General features: G+C 40.0%; 1 protein-coding gene across 1 annotated transcript in view; it reads right to left on the reverse strand.

Moving 5' to 3' along the window:
• LOC105480013 (G protein-coupled receptor 158) overlaps positions 1-23164 on the reverse strand; it is a 443658-nt gene extending 420494 nt beyond the window's left edge. Inside the window, exon 1 of the mRNA XM_011738438.3 lies at positions 21831-23164. Coding sequence (XP_011736740.2) covers positions 21831-22732 — 902 coding nt within the window. The 5' untranslated portion in view covers positions 22733-23164. The remainder of the gene's footprint in view (positions 1-21830) is intronic.
• Positions 23165-25221: the final 2057 nt, after the last annotated feature.

Consider the following 25221-nt stretch of genomic DNA (forward strand, 5'->3'; position numbering starts at 1 on the left):
CTTATTTAAAAAAACGAATAAATTCCTGAAGACATACAGCCTCCCAGTATTGAACCAGGAAGAAATTGAATCCCTGAACAGACCAATAACAAATTCTGAAACAGACCAATAACAAATTCTGAAGTTAAATCAGTAATAAAAAGCCTACCAACCAGAAAAAGCCCAGGACCAGAAAGATTCACAGTCATATTCTATCAAATGTATAAAATGAAGAGCTAATACCTTTCCTACTAAAACTATTCCAGAAAATTGAGAAGGAAGGACTCCTCCATAAGTCATTCTATAAGGCCAGCATCATCCTGATACCAAAACCTAGCAGAGGCACACATAAAAAACTCTTCAGGCCAATATATTTGATGAACATATATGCTAGCAAAATACTAGCAAACCAAATCCAGCAGCATATCAAAAAGCTAATCTACCATGATCAAGGAGGCTTTCTCCATGGGATTCAAGGTTAGTTCAGCACACACAAATCAATAAATGTGATTCACCACATAAACAGAATTAAAAACAAAAACACATGATCATCTCAATAGAGGCAGAAAAAGCTTTCATTAAAATTCAACATTCCTTTATGTTAAAAACCCTCAACAAACTAGGCATTGAAGGAACATACCTCAAAATAATAAGTGCTATGTATGACACAGCCAACATACTGAATGGGCAAAAACTGGCAGAATTCCCCTTGAGAATAAGACAGAAATGCCCACTCACAATACTCCTAGAAGTGCTAGCCAGAGCAATCAGGCAAGAGAAAGAAATAAAAGACAATCAAATAGGAAGAGAGGAAGTGAAACTACCTCTGCTTATAGATGGTATGATTTTATAGCTAGAAAACTCTGTAGTCTCTGCCCAAAAGCTCCTAGATCTGAGAAACAACTTCACCAAAGTTTCAATATACAAAATCAATGCACAAAAATCTAGCATTCCTATACACTAATAACATCTAAGCAAAGACCCAAATCAGAAACACTATCCCATTCACAATTCCCACAAAAAGAATAAAATACCTAGGAATACACTGACCAGGGAGGTAAATGGTCTCTACAATGAGAATTACAAATCATGGCTCAAAGAAATGAGATGACACAAAAAATGGAAAAATATTCCATACTCATGAAAATCAATATTGTTAAAATGGTCATACTGCCCAAAGCAATTTACAGATTCAGTGCTAGTTCTATCAAACTACCAATGACATTATTTATAGAATTACAATGTTTTAAAATTCATATGGAACCAAAAAAGAACCCAAATATCCAAGGCAATCCTAAGCAAAAGAACAAAGCTGGAGATATCACATTACCTAACTTCAAACAATACTAGGCTACAGTAACCAAAACAGCATCGTACTGGGGGAAAAAAAAAAAACAGATACATAGATCAATGGAACAGAATAGGGAACCCAGAAATAATGCCACATACCTACAACCATCTAATCTTTGACAAAAGATTAGCAATGGGGAAATGACATCCTATTTAATAAACAGTGCTGAGTAACTGGCTAGCCACATGCAGAAGATTTTGACACTGGACACCTTTCTTACACCATATACAAAAATCAATTCAAGATCAGTAAAGACTTGTAAAACCTAAGACTATAAAAACCCTGCAAGATGACCTAGGAAATACCATTCTGGATATAGGCAAGGATTTCATGATGAAGACAAGAGTAATTGCAACAAAAACAAAATTAGACAAATGGAACCTAATTAAAGAGCTTCTGCACAGCAAAAGAAACTATCCACAGAGCAAACAGACACCTTATAGAATGGGAGAAAATATTTGCAAACTATGCATCTGACAAAGGTCTAATATCCAGAATTTATAAGGAACTTAAGCACATTTACAAGCAAAAAACAAACAACCTTATTAAAAAGTGGCCAAAGGACATGAACAGACACTTTTCAAAAGAAAGTATATACATGGCTAACAAGCATGTGAAAAAATGCTCAATATCACTAATCATTAGAGAAATACAAATCAAAACCACAATGAGATACCATCTCACACCAGTCAGAAAGGCTGTTATTAAAAAGTCAAAAAACAACAGATACTGGCAAGGTTGCAGAGAGAAAAGAACACTTATACACTATTGGTGGGAATGTAAATTAGTCCAGTCATTGTAGAAAGCAGTATGGTGATTTCTCAAAAACACTTAAAACAAAAATGCCACTTGACCAAGCAGTCCCATTATTGGGACTATACCCAAAGAAATATAAAACATTGTACCATAAAGACACATGCCTATTTATGTTCATTGCAGCACTATTCACAATAGCAAAGACAGAGAATCAACCTAAGTGACCATCAACAGTAGACTGGATAAAGAAAATGACATACATATACGCCATGGAATACTATGCAGCTATATTAGTCTGTTTTAACACTGTTACAAAGAAATACCCGAGACTGGGTAATTTTAAGAGGCTTAATTGACTCATTGTTCTGCATGGCTGAGGAAGCCTCAGGAAACTTACAATCATGGCAGAAGGCCATGCAGAAAGGGAAACAAGGCAGGTCTTCCATGGCAGCAAAAGAGAAAGTGAAGAAACTGCCAAACACTGTTAAACCATCAGATCTCATGAGAACTCACTATCATGAGAACAGCATGAAGGAACTGTCCCCACGATCCAATCATCTCTTACCAGGTCCCTCCCTGGATGCTGGAGATTACAATTTGAGATGAGATTTGGGTTGGGAAACAGAGCCCAACCATATCAGCAGCCATAAAAAAAGAATGAGGCTATGTTCTTGGCAGCAACATGGATAAAGCTGGAGGCCATTAACTAATGCAAGAACGGAAAACCAAATAATGCATGTTCTCGCTTATAAATGGGAACTAAACATTGAGAAGACATAGATGCAAAGAAGGGAACAACAGATACCAGGGCTACTTGAGAGTGATGGGTAGAAGAAGGGAGAGGAATGAAAAACTACCTATCAGGTACTATGCTTATTACTTGGGTAACAAAAATAATCTGCTTATTACTTGGGTAACAATCTGTACACCAAACTCCTGTGGCATGCAATTTACTTATATAACAGACCTGTACATATACTCCTGAACCTATAATAAAAGCTAAAAAAATAGCTATATTTGAGCCCAAAGTGGACCTCTTCCATCTATTCAACCAAGCATGTTTGATACAGTCAGGGGAGGAAAGCAAATGATTATTTCTAAAACTTAAAGCAAATTCTCTAAATATTGGCAGCCTGATTAGAACTATTTTAACATGCTCTCTTATAGCAAATAACAAGGATGAAAATGTCAGTGGCATAATCGAAGCTGCCTTGTCATAATGATGTCAGACTTCAACCAAACCCTCATCCCCACTTATAGCCAGAGCACTAAGTTGTTAGTTATATTAATACCAATCGTAGACCATCCGACAACTAAATATACTTGGTCCATTGATGACTGAACACAATGTCACAGCATTTTCCCCTTATTTTTGCCTCTTAAATTCTACAAAACAATTAGCATTAGTTATACAAGAATACTACTATCAAATAGCTTTCTGCTTATTTAGAAGGCCAAATTTAAGAGGCATTTGTAGCCATCTTTTTTCTCTAGTGCCATTAAATAATAATAATCTTCCCAACATATTGCCAGAAAAAAATTGAAATCTATTTTCCAACCATGTAACTATCCATAATTTCAACCATGACCTGATATTCCTGTGATAATATAAATTGTAAGACCTGATACCCTCTAAAGCATGTCAGAGAATTTTGCAGCAAGTCTGAAAGCAAGGAAATGTTCTCATCCCCCACACCGCTTTGCAGCAGACACATCCAGAGAAGCTTGCCAAAACTTTACATAGTATTCACGTCTCCCATCTGTCTGGCTTCTTGTTCTTGGAAGTCTTTTTGGCAATCAGGTCAAGGCTTCTTTGGGAAGTTCTGTATGTTTTATGCGGCAAAATATAAGTTTGATAAAAAGAAAGTCAACAAATATATAATGAAGTAAGGTCAATCAGCATGGAACATCTATCCTCTATCCACAAATACAATTCTTGTGTTTTGGGGCTTCTGCAGGTTAAATACAGCACATCTTTTAAAATTGCTAAGGTTTCAAATCCAATAATAGGTGACTGTTCCCCTGAAAAATATATCTTGAGCCTGCTGTTTTTGCAAAGGTAGCGGACTAACATCTCATTTTTGTGATTTTCCTTCACTGTAATCATGTTTAGCTACAATTTTATCAAACACATCCACAGTATTCTTTAAAGAACCTCTTTGGATGTGACCATTTCTGAACGGGATGAGACAATTTCTTGTAAGGGAACCCAGTGCAAGGAGGTCACTTCTATTATTGACTTGTTTAATTCAAAGAGTCCTAGGAGAGAGAGAGAGGAGGAAATACTTTTCTCACTTTATAGATGAAGAAAATTAGATTCATAAAAGTTTCATAACATGTCCAAAGTTATATTATTTTGCATTGCCAGGGAAGAAGAAATAAGAACAAAGCATGTTCTGTCAGAGAAAGAAAATGTATGTGAACACTGTAATCTGCCTTAAAATACACAATAGCTGTCTCATACCTTGAGATCTAGTGATTTCATTAAACGCGCCATTTGTGTTAAGATTTTACTTTAATTTTCAAACAAAGATATATCTTTTTAATATATAACTTCTTAATTTTAAATACTCTTTAAAACTTAATAACTTCTTAAATTTAAATACTCTTTTTTTATGTTGGATCTTATTCATACGGCTCTGAAAGTCAAATTACAAAACTGACAATTTACACAGGCTTTTAAATTTTAGATTTTTTTTCTAGATCCTAATAGACATTATGCTAGACACCCTTAAAACATCCTCGTTGAAACTGTATGTGACTGATACTATTCTCCTCAATTTATATTACCACCACATATGGTCAGTATTATTCTCCGTAAATAATAGTAAGAAATTTGGGACACAAAGAGGTGAAATGGCTTGTACCTAAAGACATAGGCAATAAGTAAAAGGGTGGAATGTGATGTTCATATCCTAGGTATAAGGGTAAGAAGACTGGTCAGAAGACCTAGGTTCATGTTCTTGTTTAAAATAGTGAACTGATCATGTTTCTCTACCTCCTCCCTCCATATCCAACTGTAATGACAGGAAGCACATACAAGAGGGAATAAGCACAGTGAGGAGAAGTAGCTGACCAGAGATTCGAACGAATTCTCCAGGATCATGATGATAAGCCAGGGAGGGGTGGCAGCTAAGGACATGCTTAGCAGAAGCCTGGAGCACAGGTGGAAAATGCTCATCCAGGACAGCTTGTGTTAAGACCATAGTTGGCAGGCATCAGGAGCGTGAGTGGAAACTAAAGCAGGCATCAAGGTGATTAAATGAAGGACTTACTTCTAAACAGATACATGAGTTGGCACATCCCCTCCCTAGAGCGCAGTGATGGCATTTTTTTCCCAAGCAAAAAATCAAGAACTCTTCTGCAGAGATTGAAAGAATTCTGGGAAGAGTGAAAAGTTTCTAGAATGGTTATTAGTTCTCCTAGAGTAAAGGTCCAGGGTGGGGCAGAAACTGCCCGCTTCTTTCTCTAGCTTCCTAAGGGGAAAGAAGACCAATAGTCAAGGCTAATCTGTTGAGAAATGAGGCCTGCACATCTGTCACAAGATACATGCCATCTCACTTTACAATCTAACCTAGTCCTTCAATCATAAGAATAATGACCAACTAAGGATCACATTTAGCAGAACTGGTGGCATAAAGGAGAACAGATATGAACAAGCAAAACAACTGAAATTGACACAAAAATAATTCAGAGAACAAACGAGAATTTATAGGTATTTAAATTAAGATCCTCAAAGAAATTTAAGAAAATGAACAGACAACTGTGAAAAATAATCCGAGAGCAAAAAAAGGGTTCATGAACTTTAAGAGAAATTGCCAAAGGAAAACTATTTCAAAATAACACAAAAAGAAAGAAACAATAAAATCTCCCAGAAAGTAAAGCTTTTTTTTTTTAAAGGAGAAAATGAAAGAAAATTTAAGAAATATAGAAATCTATCCAGAAAGTCAAATATTCAACTGTAGGAGTTACAGAAAGAGAAACTGGATAGTAGAAAATAATTTATGTCATCATAAAAGAAAGTTTCTGAGTGAAAAAATCTGACAGGGTCCACTAAGTAGCAAGTATAATCAACAAAATGAATCACATCGAAGCACATCATCATGAATATTCAGAACGCCAAGGAAAAAGAAAAGATCTTAAAAGTTTCCATAAGGAGAAAATATTACCTACAAAGGTATAAAAAATCAGGTTACATCAAAGTTTTCATAAGCAACAATGAATGCTAAAAACAATATAACATGGTTAAAATTCTGAGGGCAAAATGACTTTGAACCTATACTTCTGTATTCTAACAATTAGAAGACATTTTCTGACATGGGAAGACTTAGAAATTATATATTCCACATATCTTGTCTGAAAAATGTGTTTGAGTGTTCCATAGGGTGAAAAAAAGAAAAAGAAGAGGAAGAATTCTAGAAATAGGAAGCCTTGCATCCAACACACAATTGTTGAACTAATCCAAAAGGTCCATAATTTGAAAAGATGTCCATAGTTGTTCTTCAAAAAGACCTAAAGAAACTTCTACAAATTATGGGACTCCAGAAAAGTCTTCAAGAAAAATACGAATTTTCTTTAACAAATGGAATGATTAAGAAGTTGGGCTGGCGGGGTGTGGTGGCTCATGGCTGTAATCCCAGCACTTTGGGCAATATGGTGAAACCCTGACTCTACAAAAATACAAAAATTTAGCCCAGTGTGGTGGTGCATGCCTGTAGTCCCATCTACTTGGGAGACTGAGGCATGAGAATTGCTTGAACCCAGGAGGAGGAGGTTGCAGTGAACCAAGATCATGCAACTGCACTCCAGCCTGGGTGACAGAGTGAGATTCTGTCTCCAAAAAAAAAAAAAAAGTTGATCTTAGAAATAAATGTGATTCCTTGTTTTTTTGTTGTTGTTGTTTGTTTTGTTTTTTTTGTTGTTGTTTTAACATGAAGAAAACGCAATTAGCAACTCCAAGGGGTGGGAAAAGAATCTTGATGGAGATATACACAAACAAAACATAGCATGGTTTTGAACAAGTGATCTAGAAAAAGAGAGATCCACTGGACCTACCTTGAAATTTGGAAGATTCTTAAAATGGCAGGATTCAATTATTTATCTGTCAATTCTTAGAGGAAATTAATGGACAAAGCAGAAAATTCTTTTACTCTGGTAACAGAATACAAATGTTATTGTCTTTAATTATCCAAAAATATTAGAATAGTCAACAGAGGTAGGAGAGCAAAAGAAGAAAAGTAGAGAATAAAAGATATCTAAAATTTTCAGATGTAAAAATCAAAATAACCAATAGAAAAGTTATAATAAAACAATGGAGAGGGTAAAGAAAGAAAAGACCATAACGAGACCAAATTCCACATTTTTCTTATTGGAGAAGCTAATGATCATTTTATTTCCTAAAACTCATAATGCCAGTTTTCGATTGTGACTACTCTTCACCAGGGATAAGTCTGCCTATACTTCCTTTTCCCGTCATGCAGAATTGACCTCCTCTAACTCCTCCAAGTCGTCTCACTTCTGGCTCTTCCATTCTTTATATATTTTTTGAGATGAAGTCTCGCTCTGTCACCCAGGCTAGAGTGCAGTGGTGTGATCTTGGCTCACTGCAACCTCTGCCTCCTAGGTTGAAGCAATCATCCAGCCTCAGCCTCCTGAGCAGCTGGGACTACAGGCATGCACCACCATACTTGGCTAATTTTTGTATTTTTAGTAAAGATGGGGTGTCACCTTGTTGGCCAGGCTGATCTTGAACTCCTGACCTCAGGTTATCCACCTGCCTCGGCCTCACAAAGTGCTGTGATTACAGGCATGAGCCACTGGACCCAGCCTGGCCCTTTCAATCTGACTCCTGTGCCTTGAGTCTCTTACTGGTAGTTCTTTCAGCAGCCCTGACTTCAACATTTTAGACCCCACCATAAAAAGCAGCAACGTGTGGGTCAAGAAATGCCAGAAAACCAGACTTGCCAGCCTCCAGCTTGAAAGAGGTCAGGGACCTGCTGGATGTCATCCCAGGTGGGCTGGTGAGGAAAAGAAATGCTGAGCCATGAATGAACCCAATGTGCCTCTTTCCTTATTCTGCTACTGCTATGTGTGTCTTGAAAACATTTCATTTTACAGGCTTAAGCCTAAGAGGAAGAAAAGCACCAAACTGATTTTTAAGGAATTCTGGATTTTCTTTTTTTGTATCCCTTTACCTTTCACATATTTCAGTTTGTTCATTTAAATTTGAGAATGGAGCAACTATGAATAGCTTATTCTTTGACTGAAGTCTCATCACAGAAACTGGAAAACCCAAGCTCCTAGAGCTAAGGGAGGAAGTGGACAGGAAGGCCAAGACTGAAAGGAAGAGGAAAAAGCAAGACAAAGTAAAACCAGAATGCTACAATAAAGACACCCAAAGGGGAAAAAGATGAAGATGCATTCAGTTTACATATTCCTAGAGGGGTGGAAATCTGTAAAGAACTTCACATGTTTCTATGTTACCACAGCATTTTAACCATTTATTGAGCACCTTCTGCATGCCTTCCTCTCATCTTCTACCACATTACCCATCTCTCACTACATTCCAGAAACATTGGCTTTCTTTCTGTTCTTAGATCACTTTAAGTTCATTCCATCTCGAGGTCTTTGTTCTTGTGGCTTCCTGTCTGGAATGTGATGACCTCAGCTTGCTCCATGAATGTCTTCTCACCCTTCCTTTCTCAGTTCGGAGTCACGTCTCCAAATAGGTCTTTCCTGACCATCCTATTGAATGCATTCTACCCTACCTCTCAGCTATTCTCTGCCACATTCCCCTATCATTCCCCTATTTTTTTCCTTATAGCACTTGTTTCTATCAAAAATTACTTATTTTTATTTTGCCTGTTTATTATGCATCTCCCCCATTCCCACAAAAGAGTCCATGAGGACAAGGATTTTGTCTGTTGTCTTCACTAGTCTATCCCTAGCACCTGTAGCCATAGCCAGGTGCATGTAATATACAGGTGCTCCTCAACTTATACGGGGTTACATTCTGATAAACTCATCCCAGTAAACCTATCTTAAGTTGAAAATGTGTAAGTCGAAAATGTGTTTAATACATCTAACCTATTAAACATAATTGTTTAACCTAGCCTACCATAAACATGCTCAGAACACTTACATTAGCCCATAGTTGGGCAAAATCATCTAAAATAAAGCCTATTTTTTACTAAAATGTTGAATACTTTATGTGAATAAATGCTGTACCAAAGTATAGATTTTACTGAATGTGTATCACTTTTGCACCTCAAAAGTTTGAAAAATTGTAGGGAGAACCATCATAAATTAGAGACTATACACTATCACTTTTTAAAAAGGTTAGTACATTTCAGAAATTATGTTAGCCTCTTTGCATATATAAGATTGTTTACTCTTTACAACAGTAAGAGGTATTCTATACCTTTTGCAATGAGGGAATTGAGCCACAAAGTTACGTAACTTTCCAGTGTCACACTGTAAGTGAAAATGGAAATTTTTGGATTCAAACCTAGGTTTATGATCCCAAAACCCCTCCTCCTAGACACCATTCCCATGCTGTTTTTCTGAAATAGGGAAGGTACTTTCAAGAGGCACTGTATTAGTCCATTCTTACACTGCTACAAAGAACTGCTCGAGACTGGGTAATTTATAAAGGAAAGACATTTAATTGACTCACAGTTCCATTTGACTGAGGAGGCCTCAGGAAACTTACAATCGTGGCGGAAGATGAAGGAGAAGCAAGGTACCTTCTTCACAAGGTGGCAGTGGAGAGCATGAACACAGGAGGAACTACCACATACTTATAAAACCATCAGATCTCGTGAGAACTCCCTCACTATCATGAGAACAGCACCGGGGAAACTGCCCCCAGCATCCAATTACCTCCACCTGGTCTCTCCCTTGACACGTGGGGATTATGGAGATTACAATTCAAGATGAGAGTTTGGGTGCAAACACAGCCAAACCATATCAAGCACTGAATACAGGAAGTCATAAAATATGGTCCTTGTACTTAAAAAACCTGTAGAACTCTTTGGGAAACAGGATGTTTACATAAAGAGACGGATAATAACAGGAGGCAGGTTGCTCCTATGATAGCCCCTATTTTAAAGTTGAGAAAACAAAAAACCCAAACTAAAGTGAGGGAGAAATAGAAGTATACAATCAAGTGATTTCTCATTCCAAGGCTCAGAACCTGTGAGCTCCCTGCCTTCATAAAGAACCTGCTGGACATTGTAAATTTGCAATACTGATAGGCTCATTCACAATATTGGAATATTTCAGGTACCCAGAATGGTCCGTAACCAAATTTTTTCAGTGACTAAAGCTGCAGTTGTTTATATCAGCTGTTTATATGAAGTTGTTTATATAAGTTATATGTGTTTCAATTTTATCAAATACTGTTTACTTTTTCCCAAGTTTGTGTTTAAGGACTAACTACTTCTGAATTACTAAGACTTTGTGTTTAATATAGACTTCGGATCCTATTGCAGATTGTCTTGTTCACAAGGTCTGGGGAGGGCCTGGGAACATATTATCAGGCTCTTCAGGTGATCCTTATGCCCAGTCGTGTTTGGGATCAGTGAATAATGAACATAAATTAACCTTTACTTGATGACTCAGCATCTTTTTCTTTGTGTCTGTTATTAAACTGCAAGTTCGCTGCAGCCATCGCTAATGCAAGTGATGGTCACCAATTCCCTTGCTCTCATTCTCCTCACCCATAAAAATAAATTGGATTACGTGATCTCTAAAATCCCCTTTACTTCTAAAATTCCAACTCAGAAAGGAGCTTTTCACAAGATGTTTACTAAAAACATTGCTTCTTTAAAGAATGCCTCAATATCATTTGTTATTTGCCTCTTTTTCTTAAACATGGAAAGACAGACGCGTTGCTAAATAACTTTCAGGGGACTGTATTGTGAGAGGCTTTCCAAAGAACTAATTATTAAGTCAGTACCCAAAACAATCATCCTAAAAGTCTGCCTTATCCAGAAAAATCATAGTCTTCATCTTTCTTTTCAGGAGCCTTGGATTCATCTCTAATATTCACAACATTGTCTCTTATTTCTCTATAATTAACATAATGTACAACAGCAAGCTCCTCCCTTATCACCGTAGGTCGTGTATGTATTGTGTTTATGGATAGGGAGTAAAGAATTGGTCACTGTTCAGTTTGTGCTAAGGTAATTGGCACCATGAAGCCTAAACATTTTTTTTTAATCATGTGGTCATTGTTTTTGTTTTCTTAGGCTTGCTTCTGACTTAACAGAATTCTAAGCATTATTAATATTTAAAACTGCATCTTTAAACATATGCTTATTAAAGCTTTAAATAATGTATATGTAGGGCCAGCAGCGGTGGCTCACGCCTGTAATCCCAGCACTTTGGGTGGCTGATATGGGTGGATTGCTTGGGCCCAGGAGTTCAAGACCAGCCTGGGCAACATGATAAAATCCTGCCTCTACAAAAAATAGAAAAATTAGCTGGGTGTGGTGGTGCACACCTGTAGTCTCAGCTACTTGGGGGACTGAGGTGGGAGGATCGCTTGAGCCTGGGAGGTTGAGGCTGCAGTGAGCCGTATTTATGCCATTGTACTCCAGCCTGGGTGACAGAGTAAAACCCTGTCTCAATAATAATAATAATAATAATAATAATAATAATGTCTATGTAATATAGCATTTCAATCATTTCTTCTAGGAAATTCATTTGTAATAAGTTCAAATTCTGAACAACTTCTAGTTGAATCAATAAGTTAAAATGGCAAATGGAATATTTAAAATATATATTTTAAGGTACTAATTTCCTTTAATGGGAAAAGCTGAAATAAAGTTCTGAAATGCAAGCACAGTCAACTTATCTTTATAATGATTAAATCATCAAGAACTTAACTCCTCAACTACTTACTAGGGAAAAATAGTTCAGTTTCATCAGAACTGTAAAATTGCTCAATGGTAAATGGAGCTTCACGTAACAGTAAGGCAATATTCCACAGCATCAGAGATAGATAATTGTTTTCTATCAGTTCATTCATCTTCCTTTGTTCCCTTTCCCCACTCCTTTACACCCAGCTGTACCCCCCTTCCCTTTTTCTATTCTTCCACGTACACACACACAAGTGCTTTCCTCTTTTTTTTTTTTTTTTTTTTTTTGAGACGGAGTCTCTCTCTGCTGCCCAGACTGGAGTTCAGTGGCGCAATCTCGGCTCACTGCAAGCTCCGCCTCCTGGGTTCACGCCATTCTCCTGCCTCAGCCTCCCCAGTAGCTGGGACTACAGGCGCCCGCCACTATTCCTGGCTAATTTTTTGTATTTTTAGTAGAGATGGGGTTTCACCGTGTTAGCGAGGATGGTCTCGATTTCCTGACCTCGTGATCCGCCCGCCTCGGTCTCCCAAAGTGCTGGGATTACAAGCGTGAGCCACCGCGCCCGGCCAAGTGCTTTCCTTTCAAAATTCATCTTTTATGGGAAACCTTAAATATTAAACATTTAACCATATAGGTAGCAAAACCACGCTTAGCAACAGAGTCTACAAATCTAGTCAGATGTTCTTTTTGAGCCCTGACGACATACAAATGTAAATGAATTCATATTTCATGGATCTGTCAAAATGTTTCAGTTCTCACTTGTGTCAGGTTCTATATATACAATGATCTTATATTTTAAATAAATAAATAGATATGTAATCTGACAAATGCATATATGAGCATATCTATATGCACACGCACAGATATATGTACACACATATGTGTACACATACATACAGAACCCTTGAAATAGGGATAATCCCAGAGCAGCATTTTATACATTATGTATCATATGTGCTCCTCTACACCACTGCCTTTCAACCAGAGGCAGTTTTGCCCCACAGGGGATATTTGGTATTTTTGGCAGGCACATTTGGTTTTCACACTGGCAGGGCGTGTTGCCACTGGCATCTAATGGATAGAAGCCAGAGGTGCTGCTGAACATCTTACAATTAATAAGACAGCCCCCACAGCAAAGGCCTATGTGGTCCCAAATGTCTGTAGTTCCAAGGTTGAGAAACCTTGTTCGGCATAGTGGTCTGAGGCATCAAATACGAGGAAAATCAAACTCTTCATTTTATTCCAAGCAATTGATGGGATAAAAAGAAAAAAAAATGCTTATCTTCACAATTTCATTTAAATCTCACAGGTCAAATCTGGTTACACTGCTACATAAGAAGTAACTTCCCTTGTGAAACCTTTACACAGTTTAGAAAGGAGAGACCGTATCTATTCCCTCCTATTCTTAGTCTGTCAGTGGTATTTCATTTTCACGATCCTAGGCATTTTCCCACAGTGTAAGGGAAAAACTGCCAGAGGATATGAGAAAAATTATGATAATTCTGATTTTACCTATTCGGAAAATAAAAGTTGCTGTAGTTTCTAGCACAATATAAAAAGAAAATGTGGCTACATGTTTTAGTATAGCTTGTCTATTTTAAATAAAACTATTATGAAGACAAATAGCAATCTAATTTATATACAGCAGGAGCTGAGTATGCTGGCTCAGGCCTGCAATCCCAGCACTTTGGGAAGGCAAGGCAAGACCTTGTCTCTACAAAAATTAAAATTAAAAAAATTAGCCAGGCATGGTGGCATGCTCCTGTTCTCCCAGCTACTTAGGAGGCTAAGGCGGGAGGATCACCTGAGCCTAGGAATGCAGTGAGCTATAATCTCAACACTACACTCCTGCCTGAGAAACAGAGTGGGACCCTGTCTCTTTTTTAAAAAAATAAAATTAAATTAAAAATTTACATATAGCAGTAAGGTCTACATTTTGCTTCCATATATGAATATTTTGCTACAAGTTGATAGCTTATAGATGATAATAGAACTTTGTAGTTGACAATTACCCTGATTCAACTGTTATACATTGTATGCCTGTTTGAAAACATCATGTGTCCCATAAATATATACAACCAAAAAAAAAAGAACTTTGTAGTTGAAGAGACCCTGGAGTTTGTTTGTTTTCCTATTTCCTGATATCACATTTCATCAAATATAAGATGGCATTAATTGTAAGATGCCTTGTTATGTTGTGTACCACAGAAAGAAACGAAGTGCCAACTGAATATGACATGCCCTCAATTATTAAGACACATCTCAATTTGAAAGACATCAAAATGTGAAAATGGTGCATGTTAGAATCGATAGAATATTATTCTTTACTATCACACCATTCCTTCTTTCTCAGATAAAAGCCATGTGTCAAGTTCTTCTATAATAATGTAACAAGGCATACACATTGGACAAGACACATAAATGGTGAGAAAGCTAAACAAACCAAAATCTTACATAACTGTAAGATTCCTTTTAAGCTATAGGTGCAGTGGGTACTTTGCCAATTGGACAGGTTTTTTAAAATCCTACATTGTTTTGTTTTAGTCATATTTATTAAATGGGGAAGATTATAACAGGTATTAAAATGAATAAAAATTAATTGGATCTCAATTAAACAGAAGTATTAGCAACTTTGTATGAGGGAAGAGAAAAGAGACAGAAACTGCCTCCTTGTACAAAGAGATAGGTAACAGGATTTTTGTTTGGAAAAATAAACTTTACTACCTTGGGATCAGATTATATTTAAGCTAATTTGTGTGTCCTATGAGCTCTACCTATAATGAAAGTAATAAAACTAGATGTATCCTATAATTGCTTTGAGGCACTCGATAATATCCTTGGGTATAAAAAAGAAATGCACTCATGGTTTCTATACTAGATTTGGCACTGCAGGAAAGAGGAGGGTGTGGAGGGGGGCAGCTGTGAAAGACTTACCCAAGAGGATTAATCCTCTCCTAAACTGAAGAAGTATTTCACGGAGCAGTCATCTACCCAAATATTTGTGTAGGTCAAGTTTTTCTTCCTGTAGGAAGAAAGACTTGGGAGAGTAATTGGCCAGCCAAAGTGGAAATTACGCTATGTGTAATTTTAGTTTGTTACTAAACAAATTTCAGTTTATTACCAAAAGCGGAAAGGCAGATAAGGCAAGCAAAACAAGCCCCACTGATGCACATGACATTGCTGTGCTGGGAAAAGCTTCACAACGCTGCTGGCTGCAGACTCTCCCAAGCATAGCCCCAGTACTAGTGAACTGCCTATTTGCACATAACAGCCATCAAGCTGCCAAAGTTATCAAAATCCCAATGTGCTATCTTAGTAATTCTGCATAAATAACTCTTTGAACACCAAATCAGAACTGAACAGAGAAAACAGCCAGGGCCTAATGCTTCTGTACCAACCAAGTGCAAAATAGCATCAACAACATACGCCTTGGCATCACAGTATATTACAATATAATCATAAAATGCAGTGTATGTTGAATTCAACAGCACTCTTAAGACTGAAAAAGGGTAGCCTTAAAATCTGAACCATTTGCAACAAACTGCTGCTTTTCTGAAGTTGAAAGCAACATTTGGCTTATCCAGAAGTTGAGGCTGGAAAAACAGTCTAGTGAGAGCCTCAGTTATCTCTCCAGACAGTAAGCATAATTCTTGTAATTTATTTTGCAGTTCTGGAAATCCCATTTCTACTTCCAAATGCATATCCTAGAAAATGGGAAGATAATCCTGTACCATTGCTACACCACAACATATAGCCCTTCTTTGAAATTTCAAAGCCAACTACAGAGGCAAATTGAAAACAGATTGTTTTTAAAAAGTAAGTAGGGAGCTTCCAAATGTCTGAACATTTATTCTCTTGAGAGAAATTATAGAGGTATTCTGAGACCCTTGGTCTAGAAATCTATGAAGCAACTTCATGTTGACTCCAAGTAAATCAGGAAGTCTTAAGTCCTGTAAATTAGATCGTGCTTATTCTTATTTTGAAATGGAGTTCTCATTTCCATTATTAGTTTATGTACTTAACTCATTGTACATTGATAGGACTTTCTGTAAATATTCTGTGAGTAAATGATCATTATAAAGTCAAACATGGAACACATGAGCATTTTCTGCATTTATATAGCATTCATTAACTGATTTCAGCAGCAAATCAAATAAAACTTTACAAGTTGAAGCAATGCATCAGGCTAGGTGTGGCTCATGCCCGTAATCCCAATGCTTTGGGAAGCTGAAGCAGGTGGATCGCCTGAGCCCAGGAGTTCAAGACCGGCCTGGGCAACGTAGCAAAACCCTATCTCTACAAAAACTGAAAAAAATAGCCGGGCATGGTGGCTCGGGCCTGTAGTCTTAGCTGCACAGAAAGCTGACATGGGAGAATCACTTGAGCCTGGGAGGTTGAGGATGCAGTGAGCCAAGATCACGCCACTGCACTCCAGCCTGGGCAACAGTGTGAGATCCTGTTTCAAAAAAAGAAATAAATAAAATAAAGTGACATATTGAATGATGTGCATAATCATTGATTTTTTAGGGTTATAAGGAGTTATCTCGTCCAACATCCTCAATTTACAGTTGAAGAAACTGAAAATTAAAGAGGCAACTCCTGCCTCTGGTAACACCCTCAGTCAACGATATGATCTAGGCTGGTACCAACATCTGTCTCTAAGGCCAGTATTTCTACCATGACCCATTGCCATTACAAGCCTTCATAATGATTAGAAACAAAACTAAACCGCTATATAAGTTACAAATTACTCTAAGTCAAATGACTCTAATACAAGTAAATGAAGACAGTTATGGCCAGCTGAGGATAGTATTCGGGAAGACAGAAGCTACAATACAAAAATATTTACTAAACTTCCTATGTGATGACAGTTCTTCATTTAGCCTTTACAGAATTTCAAAGGAGATACACATTACTCTTCATAGCTTAAAGATGATGTAACTGAGGCTTAAAAGCCTCCACAGCAGAAGTTCATCTGAAAACCTTTTAATCTATAACCCAGGCAAACACCTCTGGGCTATTTCTGTAGGTAAGCCTACACATCATTTTCAGCTCCTATAAGAAAGACATAGGATACGTTTGGCCTATCCTATGTGGTCATTTCTCTTACACTATGTGAATTGCCCTCTTTTGTTGAAAGCAGAAATCTGTAATAGAATCACTGAAGGAGGTGTGTGGGTGTCTTGTGTGAAGGAGAGAAAGTGGAGTGAGCACTCAGGCAGTCAGTGAATCAGTGACACTAATGTTTATTAGTTTCTAAAAAGAGATTTCCACACTATTGTGATCTTTCCTTTATCTCCCTATTGACTTTTCTTTCTTTTTTTTTTTTAACCAAATACCAAGTCTAATATTCACTTGGTTTCCTCTTCCTTTGCATGTGACTCTCCCATATCATTTCCACAAGGTACTAGATTTATGTGTATCAGCCCTGTTTCCAAAAAGTATTTGTTGACTATGTGGATAGGCCAATTAAGAGGTATATGGAAATCATCAAGTCTATTTCCACATTTTTATTATGCAGAAACTGATTTCCAGACAGGTAATACAGTCAGTCAGAGACAAAATTGGGACTTGAGGCAAAGTTCTGCTTCAAATTGAATACTCTTCTCACTGTACAACATACTTGGTTGCATCGTTGGCCCAAAAAGAATAAGTGTGTATCACTGGTTTGGGCCAAGTATATTACTTAATTCAAACCAATATCATCTTATACATTTTTAATGACAAAATTAGGGAACCAAGAGATAGAAATCAGCACAGGATGGTGGAAAGACTACGCAGGCTTCGTAGCTAGACAGATCTAAATTTGATTTTAGGTCCTTCATTTACTAGCTACATTAGCTTGGGCAGGTTGCTCGACTTTTCTGAACTGGTTGCGACCTGAGAGTTCTAAGAATTAAATGCACTGAAATATATAAAATATCTAATGTACAGTAGATACTCAGTAAGTATTGGTTTCCCTTAATTCCCACTTGCCCCAAAAGAGCTATTCCACTTCTAGCAAATTCCTTTAGCTATTTGGGTCTCAGCTTCCTCAACTATAAAATGAGAAGAAACCAAAGGAATTCCAAATTCCCTCTCAAGTTCATCAAGAATTAATTCTTTAAAGGAATTTTAAAGAAATTCATCTTCTTTTAAATTCAACAGACACTTAAGTACCTGCTAACCATCCTAGGCACTGAAAGATTCCAACCACTGCCAGAGAGGTATCTATGCATTCAACAGAATGGGATCCAACTCCATAGTACTTTAAGTTCCACGAAGAAAAATCATTATGCAAACAAAAGAACCCTAGCTTTAAGGAAAATGCTACGAGGATATTACAAACCTAATGGTAAAAGTAAAAATATTTTCAGGGTATATCTTAAATTATTACTCTCTGTTTTTTACTAGGATGGAAAATGAGAACCAAGTGTTCGTACACTATAGATATGTAACAAAAGACTCAAGAAATACTTAAGAGAAATGAGTGCCATTTTTTCAAAGACAAAAAATGAGCAGCAAACTTCTATTTCCATATGTGCATTATGCTACATCTTAAATTTTAAGATACTTGTGTCATTCTGAAACACAGGGGAATAGAATTTATTCTGAGAGATTGTTTTACAGTGATAAACGGTAATATGAGAAGATATTTTTATATTGAACTTCTTATAAGAAATTCTACATATTACTTTTAAAGTTCATGCTTTGGATTTATATTACCTAAAAATAAAATACAATTTAATTTACTTTAATTTAAATGTCTGAATCTTGTAAATAAGACCTGGGAAAATAGTAACTAACCTTAACTAAAAGTTATTTCTCCTTTTCCCTTTCATAAGTAAACCATTATCCGTGGATTTTCTGTTATACATAAAGCTTTTTGCAAATAACATTTCACATGTTTAAAAGACTATTTAAAATCATGATCAGGGCTCCTTATCTGGTTTCCCAAAAATTCATTTGAGGTTTACCTTGTTACCATACCTGTCAAATACTATCCACCTATACTGTAGAATTTTAGAATGCGTATTTTATATAATAAAATATCATCAACAAAAAACCTTTTCCTTTTATGAGTATGAAGATATACAGAAATGACCCATTTAAATATTATCTCAATATGTGAAATTAACAATATAATCTCTTTTTTAAGTGATAGCTGTTTTCTATGGCTTAATTTTTTTGGTTGTGATAAATGATGATAGAGAATAAAGTGTGTCCCCAACACAGGTTGTATACAGAGGTCCAGAGAGTCACAGATACCTGCTTTAGGTATATATTTATCAAGTATAGGATAAACTAGAGGCAGAAGGCCTGGATCCCATTTCTGTTGTTGCTACAAACTTGATACGTGATTTTTGGACAAGTCACTTTATAGCTCTGTTTCTTCATCTAGGAGACAACAGGTGGAACTATCTGATGCCTGTAAGATTTTCTTCTGGTTTCTACTGTGTGGACCCTCAATACAGCATTTGAAGGGCACAGGATATGGGGCCAAAGCACTCACAGGAGAGCATTTACCTTGTGATTCTACTGAGACCAGCCAGCTGCAGTAGAGAGCCAGACACTAAATGGCTGGCTTTGTGCCTTGGCTGAAGAATACCATCTTTATATCCTTTGTGTAGGAAGACACTTAAAGAAATAAACTATTTTCTAAACAGAGTGAAAAAACAGGGAATGTCTGAGCCCTGTCAACCTGAGACCCTTTGTGTCCTCAGCCTTTCAACTTGGCTGCCAGAAGGCACTGAGTTCATTTAGGCAAACTATGCTTTCTGATCCATATGATTAAGAGAGATAATTCTGAAAATGAATGGTTTTCATCCTCAGTTCCACAGTGGCCCTCGAAAATACATATATTTTACACAGTAACTACATTGTTTATAGCAACCCCTAGGACACCTTCATAGAACAGAATTTGGAATGGTGGTACATATGATATGAAGTATGAAGTGGGCTTAAATCCTGGATCTGCTATTTTACTGCTGTGCAATCTTAGGCAAGAAGCTTAACCCCTCTGGGCTTCAGATTCCTTTTCTGTAAAATAGAGAAAATAATAAAACTTAACTCATAAGGTTGCTGTAAGGCCTAATCAAGACAGTGCATGCAAAGCAGTTAGCACAGAGCCTGACATAAAGTGAATGTTAGATGAAAAAGATAGATAAATCCTGGAACTTCAGGCTCCCTAAAAAGACTCGTTTAAAGGCTACAAACAGTTTGCTGGCAGTGAATGGCATCTGCTGGTCTTTCTTCTTCTGAGCAAACAGCATGGCAAAGATTCAAAGCTGGGCTCAGCTCTTACTAATAGGATCCTGCAAGAATTAGGAGGAAATGAGATTATCTTGAAAGTAGAAAAGAGTTAGTCTGGTTTAAGACAAGACCTTTAAAAGAGATAGAAACACATACAAAGACACACACACACATATATTTAATATGGTCATACGGAATCAGACAAAGGGGGTTATTATCCTTTATGCCTTCACAAGTATTGCCAACATTAAAAGCTACAGAACTTGATAACTGGATGGCTCCCTACAGACTGTCTAGTTCAACTCCCTCACTGGACAGATAAGTAGCTGAGACCCAGAGAGGTTACGCAACTTGCGTGAGGTCATTCAGCAGTGAATGGCAGTACCAAGACAAACAAGCGTTCTGACCTTTCCCACTTGCCCACCCAGTACTTGATCTGGCATCTTTCAGCAGGTCAGCATCCTGTCCTCGCTGTGCCAGGGTATTTAAAAAATAAATAGATAATCCACACACAAAGATTTCTCACTCCTGTCCAAGTTCCCAAAAAGTACAAAAGCAATCTCAGCCCCTGAGGCCCTCTTTCCAGAGCCTTCCGTCATGGGACTAAGGGATGATCTCAGTCCATCTTGGGCCCTCTCCTAAGCCCTCTTGGGTGTATCTACTCTTTCAGTTCCTTCCTCACATCCACTCTTAAAGGTTGCTTCCAGAAATTACCTGCCTCAAAGGTCAGGCACTTCCCCAGGCAGAAGTTAAAACCTGTTAATTTGCAAATTCTCTGCTTCCCTCAAATGCTATAGTTTGAGACAGGAAATACAGACTCCCTTAAGTTTCCTCCAGTTTCCTTGAATGAATTCAGTCACAACTGATGCCTGCCTCTCGAATATAACTAGGTCCATTTGTAAATCATGTGAGTGTGTGAAGGGCTGGAGAACCCTTAGGTATGCCTAACACTGGGAAGAGGAGGAAAAGGCCACCAAGGAAGGAAAGATCAATTGCGGGGAGAGGGGAGACCAGTAGAAGGAGCACCCTGACCAAATTGCAAACTCTGGATCCCAGAGACAGCTAGCTGCTGGGACTGACTCACTGCTGAGGTGCCGGAACTGCGAAGAGAGGGCACAGTTTTAATTATAAGCTCTGACTAACAACAAACCGGTGCCCCCAACTGCACACGTAGGAAGCAGGCAGAGGCTACCCCAAAGTGGCAGAAACAAGGAACTCTCTGTTCCTCCTGCTCCCTTTTCGCCTCTCATCTGAGGCTTGCCACTCCGCGGACACACCCGGCGCTCGCCAAGTTGTCGCATCGCCCCCGTGAGGAACGCCCCTCCCTGCTCTCCTTACAGTTTGAGGGAAGCACAGAGCAGCGGGGGTGTCTCCGTCCTGCCGAGGGCTGCCCGTCCCTCGCCCCGTGCGGGGAAACTGGTCCCAGAGAATGAATGGCTTTTGCCGAGCGCCGGAAGCTGACGGGCGGGGGGCGCTTCTCGCCCCCAATACCCCGCGCCCGCGTGGGGTGTCTCTCAGCCCGGGTCTCTGCTCTGAGGGTGAGAAGCGTTCGTGGCACAGCCAAGGGTTCCTTCCCCACACGTGCATCCCCCCCGCAAGACCGGAAGGAAAGCTTTTGCCTTCCCTCGTGCCCCCCGGCCATCCCTACCTGAATTCCGGGACCAGGTTAGGCTGCAACCCGTAGAAGGCAGAGGAAAGAGTAACCAGCCACCCGGGCTTGTAACTCCCGTTCTCGCACTCCAGATAAGGCGGAGACCACTTGACGTGGCTCTTGTCCCCGCCGAGCCCGTCCTTGCGCCTCCAGCTGTGGCCTAGGCTCCGGGGCCCCTGATTGGGGCCGCGGCGGTGTAAGTGGGGCCTCCACTTGCGCCGGAGGCCGTGAAACCACTCCGTCTCCAGGGTGGCGTTGGCCAGGTGGGGTGCAGAGGAGGAAAGGTCTTGGAGCAGGATGCGGCTCTCCTCGCGCGTGGCCTGGAGGAAGACCTGTGGGGCCGGCGCGGACAGCGACTCGGTGCTGAAGGTGATGGCCGCCCGGGAGATGCTGGGCTCGCCCTCCAGGAGGCTCCGCACCAGCGCCTGGTACCACTCCAGGTCGTCCTGCAAGTTCTGCTCCCGCGACTTATTGCTCTGCAGCATCATGTTGAGGAAGTTGGTGGCGTGTATCAGTGTGTCCAGCGCCCCGTGCAAGGAGGGATGCGCACTGGCCAGGGCTGGCCACTTCCCCGGCAGGCCCGCCAACTCGTAGCGGCCGGAGCAGTTGGCTCGCTTCAGCTGGTGGGAGTCCCCGGTGTAGAGGTAAGAGGCCACGTCCATGGGCACCTCCTCGGCGAGTTTCTGCGCCAAGATGGTGCCATCGGTGGAGCGGCTCCAGGGAGCCGAGGAGTCCGAGGCAGAGGCTCGAGCCGGCTGCTGGGCGTGCGGCTTCCCCCTCGGGGTCCTCTCTCGAGGGGAGTCCGGCCGTCCTTGGGGGTCGCGGCTGGCGCCAACAGCTCCCAATCCCAGCTGAGCGAGCAGGAGGCAGAGGAGTAAGGGGTAAGCCATGGCTCCCATCTCCCTCGCAGAGAGAAGAGGAGGGAACGGGGGGAATCACTTTTTAAATTTGGATAGTCAATTTTCAACAGTCAGACTTTTTCCAGGAGTCTTCCCACCTTCTCCAGATGGCACCCAGTCCAAAGGACTTGAAAATAAGAATGTTTCGAGATTGGTCCCGGGTGGCTAAGCTACCGTCGCAGAAATCAAGTCACCTGTGGCAGCGCTGGCCGTGCCCGCTGCGAGAGGGGCCGGCTGGGGATTACGCACCTCGCAGCCTGAAGCCTAGCGGGTTACATGGCCTCGCGCTCCCAGCGGCTGGAGTCAGCCCGCGTCCGTCTCTCGGCCCGGATGCCGCCACCGCTGCTCTCATTGAGGCGCGTTCAGAAGCTGCTGTTGCTGCTGCTGCTGCTGCCGCCGCGGCCGCCGAAGACGCTGCTCCATAGTCTCACCCGCCGCAGGTCGTTCCCGCCTCCCGGCTCTGGCTCCTCCTCGACCGCTTTGCCCGGAGGCGCGGGGCGCGCGCCCAGACCCGCACCGCGAGCGCAGCCGCGAGTTCCGAGGAGCAAAGACGTCCTTTAAGACGTTCGTCTCTCCGGAGTCGGGAAGGCCGGGCGGCTGGTTAATTGCAGCCTCTAGGTTTGGCCGCAAACCACACTCCAGCCTCTCTCCTTGCTCCCAGCTCGGGGGAGGAAAGCCAGTTTAAAGAGGCAGCTTGGCCGCAACCAAACCCTTGTGGGGCGGCTGCAAGTCGTCTTGTCCCCTGTTTGGTCGGCTCCTCTGTCAATCAGCCGACTGCCATTTGTGGGGCCGGGGCGGGAGCTGTCCAGTGCTGAACCCGAGGCGGCCCGCGGGCGGCGGGGGCGCGGGAGGCAGCCTGCCGAGTCTTCGCACCCACTCGCGTTCCGGATGACTCGGAAACCTGCGGGGGTGGCGTAGGGTGGGCGGGAGAGGGGGGGAGAAGCTGAGATTCCGTGCCTCAGAGCGAAGGAAACTTGGACGTACTGAGGAGGAGGGTGTTGGCGTCTTGCATGCTTAGTTAATATCAGCCTTTTGCCTGGAAAAGAGGGAGAAGGGAGTAGTTTTCATTTCTAGGTGAAATCGGACAGAAGGGACATAGGATGGTGACTTGTCCTCCTGAGCATCTGCTCATTTTAGGCAAATTATCAAATCATCTTCCTTGTTGTCAGTTAAAGAAATGATTTAAATATACTTGTCTAGGCTCATCTTAGCTGAGGGAGTAATGGAGAAATCTACCAGCTGTGTTTTAAGGAGAGAAAAAAAAAAAGTCATATTTAGGGAATCTCTGTCTGGGGGCCAGAATGGAGGGAAACCTGTAAAACTGTATGCAAGTAAAGATGTGTAAGGGAGAGAGCAAGGGGCAGGACTCATGAGCTGTGGGAGAATGAGAAGGAACCTGTGTAGAGTGAGAAGTGAAATCGTCCTGACTGGGAGTTCCTGGAACTGAGAGATAAGAACTAAGACTTCTAGTTAGCTAAAGGTTGGGATATCCCAGCAGAAGAAAGAAGAACTGAGCAAGTATGCCAAGCCCCCCAAATTATTGGTAAATTTCTTACCACAATCTAACTGATGTTTTGACGCTTATTAGAGAATTTAAGTGTCTTCTGACACTCCAAAAGTAGACTGATACCAGATATGTAGTGTTTTGCACAGCTAGCTCCACTTTCCATATGCACCTCTATTTTCAAATTACCCAAGAAAGACCCAAATAGAAAATCTCCAACTTACTTTAATTCCCAACTAATAAAAATGTCCCTCGTGGCATTCTAAGCAGGCACTGCTTAGATTCACCGTACTATTTTATGTCATCCTTCCTATTGAGAAAATACTTAGGGACTGGAATGTAAGCCCCAAAAGAGCAAAAATCTTTATCTGCATTGGTCAGTGAGGTACCTTGAGCACCCAGAACACTACCTGGCACATAGTAGGCTTTCACTAAATAGTGGCTAAGTTCGTGAATGAACAGGAAGATCATGATGATGAAGCTCACTTAAAAATCAATCTCCTCACCCAAGAAGAGAAGTCTGCCTGACAGCCAGGGATGAGGGTTTTTGGAAGAAGACACAGCAACCAGTTTTTCAGACTGCAGTGGTTGGTCTCCAAATGAGTTTTTATAGTTATGCAAAGAGTGGTTATTAGATTTGTATTTACTTACAAGTAGATCTCATGTTCATATCCGACTTTTTGTTTAAATTTTGCTTTGCAATGTATGCTCCTATGCTAAGTAAAGGTCATCCCATTTTAGTGCTCTGCCACAGTATGGGTGGGAATAATAACAGATAGAGTTTCCGCTTGTCTAATGTATCAAAGTATACACTATGGTTTTCCATTTACTTAACCATATAAAGGCCAAAGTATAATTTCCTCATTCATTGATCTTTTTAGAAAACCTACATAACTTATTAACAATTCTTTAAAATTCTCTAGTATCTAACTTAAAAAAGAAGATATACTTGTATTAGTAGATCCTTCTATAAGTAATCCAATGA

This window comes from Macaca nemestrina, chromosome 9 (genome assembly GCF_043159975.1).
Source record: "Macaca nemestrina isolate mMacNem1 chromosome 9, mMacNem.hap1, whole genome shotgun sequence".
NCBI lineage: Eukaryota > Metazoa > Chordata > Mammalia > Primates > Cercopithecidae > Macaca > Macaca nemestrina.